This window comes from Lipotes vexillifer, unplaced genomic scaffold (assembly GCF_000442215.2).
Source record: "Lipotes vexillifer unplaced genomic scaffold, Lipotes_vexillifer_v1.1 scaffold1120, whole genome shotgun sequence".
In the NCBI taxonomy this organism is placed as follows: domain Eukaryota; kingdom Metazoa; phylum Chordata; class Mammalia; order Artiodactyla; family Lipotidae; genus Lipotes; species Lipotes vexillifer.
The window spans coordinates 1,438,902-1,447,128 of record NW_006797892.1 but is presented as its reverse complement, the minus strand read 5'-3'; the positions used below and the strand labels follow the sequence as shown (position 1 = coordinate 1,447,128).

General features: G+C 40.3%; 1 protein-coding gene across 1 annotated transcript in view; it reads right to left on the bottom strand.

Annotated features, from left to right (window-relative positions):
* Positions 1–371: 371 nt before the first annotated feature.
* HAPSTR1 (HUWE1 associated protein modifying stress responses) overlaps positions 372–8,227 on the bottom strand; it is a 23,384-nt gene continuing 15,528 nt past the window's right edge. Inside the window, exon 4 of the mRNA XM_007469935.1 lies at positions 372–616. Within this exon, the coding sequence (XP_007469997.1) occupies positions 372–616 (245 nt within the window). The remainder of the gene's footprint in view (positions 617–8,227) is intronic.

Genomic DNA, 8,227 nt, shown 5'->3' with positions numbered 1-8,227 from the left:
GAGCCCCCCCACCCCAAAAAAAAGCGTTCTATAACCAAATAAACATCTGATACTTCCTTTCCCTTTGAGAATAAATACAGTTAAGGTCACTTTTAGCCTTGAAACGGATATATGTTTGCCTATGATGATCTTGCTAACGACTACACGATATCTGATGTCCTCTGCTAGGACTATAGTTTTAAGAAAGCCATAGTTACAAGAGGCATCTACTATAAATACCTAGAACTTCCTTTTATGGCAACCACTATAGAATTCACTTGTCTTAAACAGTGAACAAGGGAAGATGGCCTCATGTTTCCTTTGCAATAATAGTATATGTTGAGGATCAAGTGGCTTTCAAGCAGCATGGTGGGTGTGAAAATGTTTGCAGTCTAGATCATTCTGTTGCGTTTATGGGTTGGTGAGTCTGTAATGACATCGCCACACTGGGCTGAGGTACGCTTTCTAGTTCCACCATTGTCCAAGTGGAGTGCCATTTCTTCTGATATGAAAGTGTTCAAATCGACATCATGGAGTCCATTTCTCCTTCGACTAGCATTCGATCCACTGCTTACATGTGTAGGAGAGCCTGGGGTACTCGAACGCACGCTTATACTAGCCATTGCACCACTAAGACCTAGGAAGAAGAAAAAAGGTTTTAGAGTTGCTCGATTATTTAACCCTCTTGAAAGCAACCCAATTTTACTTTCAACGTCGTCATAGTGTCAAAGGATGTCTGCCTATTTTCCTTGCAAGGGGGTCACTGGGCAGCAGTTTTTTCCTGGAAGAACGAATCATCTGGCTTTGACATAGGAGATGTTCACTGGTAATACTACCAATATTTACAGTATCGGTTACTACCAATTACTGGAAGCTTATTACGCGGCAGGCACCATGCTAGGTGTACAACTCCATTATGAAATCCTGCCATCTACTCTACTAGGTACGGACTATATGTAACTTAGAGCTGAGGAAGGAGGTGCTTGCTTTAAACAGGCGAAGATTTTGGTTATCCAAAGTCACTGTTCCAAAAGATCCCTGTGCTGTGTGTGTGTGCAAACAAGGGAGCATGCAGTCACTTCCAGGCCTGAGTGGGCTTATTCTGACATTTCTATAGATAAGGCAACTTTTTAATTTAGCATCTAAAACAGTACACTACTGAACATGAAAAAGGGTCACTATTAAAAATGATCCTGGGACATCAAATACAAAGTGATTCTGCCCTGGACAATCAGGCTATATGATCACCCCAAGGTCTGGACTATACTATATTTGGTATATATACCCCTTAGGGCAGCCTCACTCAGCATCATCTCTAATCCTTCAGGGGGCGGGAGAACAAGGGTGGTATAAAAAAGCCTGCTGCCTTGCCTTCAAGGTTAAGAGTTACTAAATCCAGAGTATTCCAGCACTCATGGTCAGACACTCATTCCTTAGACCCCTGAACAGTTAAAGGAGGCCAATGTATGTTCTGCTTCTAAATTTCCAGGATACACCTGTGAAAGGCATGAGAGGCCTGAAAACAAACCACAGCATTTAATTTAATAACCTGACATCACCGCCTGTCGATTTTCCTTCTTACGGACTCCCCCTTGGGCTACCCTAGCCTCATATATGGATTTTGTTAGTGCTTGACTAAACTGATATGATCTAGTATAATCAGTGTTTCCCAAGAATAGGACTTGTACCTTAAAGTATGCTTAGAGGTTGGTTTCGTAGGGGCCCGTTCTCATTTACTCCATAAATGTACTTTAAATTTGAACATTAAGTTGAAAAAGGATTCTCTGCTTCCTACCACACCGAAGCTATTAAATTCCCTTTGACATTTTTCTCACTCTACAAATACAGTGAACATTCCCAAACCCTTGGCCTCAACCACCTCCCATATATGCTGATCAAGTTCTGCAGTCCACACCTCCTTTCTAAACTGCTCTCAACTCCCTACGCTAGGAACCAACCAGTCCCCTCACTGCTCTCCCTGTAGAAGATGCATCCTGTCTCCCTTCCCCTGGTGGCCAGAGGAAATCTGATCTCACTCATTTCCAAGGCTAGTGCCTATTAAAAATAAATAAAAGCACTAATACTGGAATACTTCCTATGTCAGGCACTGTATTAATAAGCACTTTTAAATTTCATCCTCAAACTAAGCCTATGGTATTTGTGTTATCTTTTTTGCAGATGAAAAGCCAAGGTTAAAAGGTTGAGTAAGGCACTCAAGGTCACAGGGCTAGTAAGCAAGAGCTGGGACCCAAGACTCAAACAGAATCTAAATTCCTACTCATGTTATGCTACCCACCTCTTTGAGCCTAAATTATTTCAGCCTCAGGATCTAGGGCCCGGCCTGCCTCGCAGGTCTGTCTCTGAGCAGCTAACTCTCCCTTCTGCCCTCTTCACTCCCATCCTAAGGCTTAATAATCATGCACTGCCAATATCAACTCATCTGCAGTTCCTAAAAATGGCCCAGGCTGCACCTGCCTCCCAACATCTGCTCCCCACTGCCTGAGGCCCAAGTCCCTCCAGCACTGCCTCCCAGTCTGGGGCTACTTTCCTGGTTCTCCGCCCTCTCCTTTGAAACTCTCCTCTTTGCTGTTCTCCAGCCTGCCTGCTCCTTCCTCACTGGCCTTTGCAGGCTTCTCTTCTGCCCCTCACAGGCTGATGTCACCCAGGTGAGATCCTTGGCCTCTTAGCTTACCCACAGGCATCGTTTTCCACATCCGTGCCACAGGAGCAGACATTTTTCCTGAGATCAAGGGCCCATCCATATTTCTAACTGCCTGCTGGCCCTCTCAAACCGAACATCTTCAGAAAGAAACCACGCTGCTTCTTCCCCAGCCCACACAACTTTATTAAAAGTTAAAAAGAAGGGAAAGAAACGCCTCGGGCTGATTTCACATAGCACAGCACCATTGCTCATCTCTTCCTATAGACACTGTGTCTTTACATCTGTATCTCATGAACACAGTGCCTGGCACATAACAGAATGCTTCAGAGCCCTACCCATCACTCTGAAATCCAAAGCTGTTGATGTTTATTCACCTCTCCAATGCCAGGAAATATATACCCAGGTGGCTCTCTTCACTTAAAGCTTTGCCATGAAGTTAAAACTCAATTATTCCCAACTTGCTGGGTTTGGTTTTTCCTTTTTCTGTTTTTAAGTTCTCCACCAAGACTGTAAACTCCTTGAGGGGAGAGCTGTGCCTTTTTTCCTAATCTCGCAACCTGTAACATACTGAAAGGTGTCTGTGTACTTGAGACCACCTTTTCATACCTGTTTCATAATGCAGGAGATTCTACGGTAATTATGCTGCAACATGTGGGCCCTCAGCAATAAACCGGGCTACTTCAGTAATTAAACTCAGGATCCCCTAAGCATTCAATACCCAAAAAAGAACTCAACAAACCCTGCCCCAATGCCCCTCTTGTTAATGTAGGAGCTACGTTGCTGTATGTTTAACACCCAAGGCTCAAAACGCTCCATCAGAAGTGAAGAGGCACCTCAAGCAAATCCTTCAACTGCTATCCTCCATGAAAAAAGAAGAGAGATTAAACATCAATTTGGTCAATTTGAAAATTCCCCAGTAACTTCCAGAAAACCGTAATCATTTTTCTGTTGGGTGGATGACTCTGGGCTTAGTTTGACAGCTAAAGCAAAATCACAATGTGCAACATTACCTATTTATTATCATCTACTCTCAGCAGTGAAAATTCTTTTCAAAGTTTAACTATCTAATCTTCCCCCAAAAGACTTTTCACAAGTGTCAAAAAAAATTAAGATTAACAACCAAAAAATATATATTTTAAACAACCCAAATTTTATTTTATAAACCAATGACAGCTACTAGAAGATGCTTTAGGAAACCTTAGCTAAGCCACATGAACAATCAGGCCTATACAAGTACAGAGAATCTAAACATGCTTCAGAACTAAAAACTAAGTTGTGTGGCCCAAGGGCATACAACTTAATTTCTACCAAAAACACACGTTTTCCAAAGGGCTACGGGAATATCAATTGACAAAAAGCAGTAGAACAAGTAGTGTGATTAGACAGAAAAGTCTCCATTGCTTAATACAAGATAAACTTATCAGTTTGAAAAGTTTCTGCATTCATTTTAAAGGATTAGTGCAGGGGTGGAAAAAAGATCAAGAGGATTTAATCATACTTTGAAAAGAAAGCTCCCACATGAGCTAAAACAAAGTTACAGTCCAAGTTATAGGAATCTAGGTTACATGGCAAATTGTTAAAAAGTAGCACAGAACTATTATTTTCATACCAAGGTCATGCTTAGGGTCATTAAGAAAATCCTGTTTTCAGAATTAATTACATATAATTCCAGTTTACCAGCACATAGTTAAGTCACACAGAAAGAGCAAATGCAGAGCCCAGCCAGCCTCCCTTCCTCCATCCGGCAGCCCTGGAAGTGGCCTCTATAGAGGCCGCCTCTACCCTTTCTGCTGGCCTCCCAGCCCCCTTCAGCACCTGCGAGACTCGCCCTGGAGTAGACAAGGCAGACTGTTTACTGTGGTTCCACTCAGCACAGGTCCAGGACCCTCTGCAGGTCTGCGCCACCAGCTCTCTCATCTCCGGCAGAAGGGGGATGTGAAATCCCCACAACTTGGACAAAGTGATTAACATTCTGACTGGGAACCCTAAGACACAGGCATTCTTGCATTTGAAATGAATTGCACTATTCAAATGGACATACACTCCCTTTGCACAAAGTTGTATTCTGAGGTTTTAAGCAAGCAAGCACTTGTGTGTAAATGTCGTGTTTTAAGTGCACCAGGGGAGGAGTTCAATCCTGGAAAAGTGAATTCTACTAGGAAGATTTGGGTAATTTGAAGTAGATACCACTCCCCACCCCAATCTGTAAATTGTAATACTGAACTTTTATTGAAGTAAAGCACACTAAATCAAACCAATTACAAAGATACATGTGTCACACCAAGAAAACATTTTCAGTTATGCTGACAGCCCAAAATGCTTTCAATTTTTCAAAGACAGTTTTAATGCCATGGGAAAAATGCTCACGACGTTAAAATGAAAAAAGCAAGATACAGTACCATATACGCAGCATGATCTCAACTATGAAATAATTTTAATATTTATACATTGAAAAAAAAGACTGGAAGAAAATGCACCAAACATTTAACTGCAGTTATCTCTGTATAGTGGGAAAACAAGATACTGAATTTTTTACTTTTTGGAAATTTTCAAATTTTCCAAGAAATTAGTATTTATAAATCAGAAAACTAGTGAAAAAAAAAAACTTAAATGTTAAACTACCAATGGATTATTAAGGAAGTATTATTTAGGTGAGTAAACTGGCTTTGAGGCATGGCTACATGGACTTCACCTCAATGAAAAAAAATATCCAAGAAAATTTTACTGCAAATTCATAACAGTTTTGTACTATTAATGTCGGAAGCTTTAGTTAAGTCCTACCCACAGAAACTTCAGTAGCTAATATCTAATCTTAATATACAGAAAATGCCAACTTTTCATCAAAAATTTAATGCTATCTTAATTGCCTTAATTGTTCTTGTTCTCAGAGGCTGATCTGAACAAAGGGTATTAATTTAAAAATTCCAGCCTTCACAAGAGTTTCCATTAAAGAAGGTTACTTGAAAAAATCAATCTTAAGCAATTAAGAGATGAGATTTGCTTTTGGTGCATTAATCTCTTACATCTTAATTTCCAAATAAGTTTTTAAAACATTTTACTATTAAATGACTATTGACAGTTCTGTTATTTCAAGAAGATGCAGAATGCAACATTCAACAAGCATTTATTAAGAATCTACTGTGTTCCACACATTGTGCTAGGAGTGTGGGCAAGAGGAGGAAAAGGGGTTTTGAAAGGTGGTTGGATATAAATCCCCCACAGGTCAGTTCTAATTAATTCTCTACAACAGAAAATTGCCAAGAAGTTTCTTTCATACTGTACCATTGGTTTAAAAGCACTTAACCTAAGTATCTGTGTGGCTGTCAATGTTTGTTTCTATATATATTTAGCTTTATCAACGGAAGGAATGAAGAGTGATAGAAAAGGGGAGAGACACAGAACCAAGCATAAATAATCAAATTTCTTCTTAAATGTACAGATCTCAATTTTATCAGGAAGATTTGTTCTCACCGAAATTTGCTAACTTCTCTACTACACACAGGCCAAAGAATGTTCTGACAAAATAACAAAAGCTACAAAAACCCTGTGGCTCGAAGGAACAAGAAAATCCTATTGGTCCATGCTGCCTAAAATCACAGCTTCCAAAACTCTAGAAGAAGGGATCCATTTTATGACAAATTCAGAATCTGCCTTACATTTTTTTCTAAAGTAAAAATTCCTACCTGACCTTACACCCCTGAATATGGTATCAAATGAATGCATTTTTCTTATATAGCCCTATACCCAGTCTCTCCAGATCCAAGAATCTTGTCAAGCAATTTAATGATTTAAGAGACTAAGGATCACCACATATACCAGAAAAAGACTTTGTTAGACAAAAGAGAGGCCAGATATAGAGCCTAGTAACTCCTAAAGTGATGGCACTGTGCCTCAATCTGATTGCCTGGGATTACCCTTCAAACTGTCTAATAGTACAATTCTGTTAGGCTAGAAACTCCTTGAGAGATTATGTGATTCACCTTTGTATCACCTGCCCCTATCACTAGCCTCTAATAAATAGAATGCTTGACTGTTTACTGTGTTCAGTAAATGTTGGGCAATAGGAAAGGCTACAGAATGACAAGATACACTTGCATTTTTAAATGACTGCACCTTCCACAGAAGGATTTTAATTGCAGAAATCAGAACTCATAACACCACAGCCAGCCACACACACACACACACACACACACACACACACACACACACACACACACACACAGAGTTTCCAGACTAAAAAGCTTCAGACTTTAACCCTCACTAAAAAAACTATCTTTTAACACACACAGTGTTTTCTCAAAAACAGACAGACAAAACAAAAACCTTTTCTTTTGTTACTTTTTCTGGGGAAATTCTCCAATATCATATTAAAGGCTAGACTGCCTGCATTTGCCTAAGACCCTTTCAGTACTTACAAATGTAGCAGCCCACTGTCTTTTTTAAACTTTTGTTGTTTAAACACAAAAGGAACTTGAACTTGAGCAAGGAGATATCTTAAAGCCAAATGCCAATGACAGCAATGGCTCCCACCAGTGACTAGTTTAACACCCAGACCCTGTGTGAACTGATGAATTTTACAGAGGGTCAACCCAGTCCCAATGGGGTTTTAGTTCCCTGTACTACAGTCAAGAGAATGCCATCAAAATGACTTTTAGAACTACCAATAAAACCAGGTGTCTCCAATTTTTATGGAACAGTCTGAACCAGGGCCAAAAACCTACAAAGTCCACCTATGAAATGACTGAGTGAAAGCAGGTTTTTAATAAAGTTATTAGCAAATGAGTGAAGTCTGACTTGGCACCCAGCTTACTCTCCCATCCAGGTCTCTATCTTCCACTTATGTGCCCCATTCTAGCTCTGGACCCTTTTTACCTAATCCCTATTATGACAAACAGAACTCAAAATGAGGAAACCAGATTTCAATCTAAGGCTTTCTAGACACAGCACTAGCTTGGGCAAGTCAGCTCAGAATCTCTTCATCCAGTAGACAGAGAGAACATCACCAGCTCCACCAGTTTATACCAACATAAAAGAAGCTCAAGATCTCAGCAAGTAATATAAGTAGGTAGTTAACACTAAGTTTTAAATTATCCCTTCCTCTGGAATGATTATCTGCAATTTAAAAAGCCACCCTTCCTGAAAAGGGAGAAAAAGTATCCTCAAAGGCCACCTGACCTCCAGGTCTGTTTTTGCAGTAATGCCATCCAGAGGCAAAGAAGGCACTCAGGACTTAGAACTAAGCAGAAGTCCTCCTTCTCTCAAGGCAAAGAACACTTTGTTGAAGGGTCGGTACTCTGCTTCTCACTTTATGTCATAATCTCCTTTTCACAGAGGAGACTGCCTTGGAAAGGTTAGCCATCTTGCCCAAGGTCATGCTGGGAACGCAGCCTATGTACAAAGCCTAAATACTCTTCCTGCTAAAATGAACCAGAAATACAGGTTAAAGCCATTCATCTTCAAGCCTACTTATCCAGATTCACTTATGGGGAAAAACCCCAGCAAGAAATACCAAACTTATGTATATAGTCTGATGTCTTTAGGGAAGAAAAATAAGCCTACAGACCTTTCCCATGCCATCCACCAGCC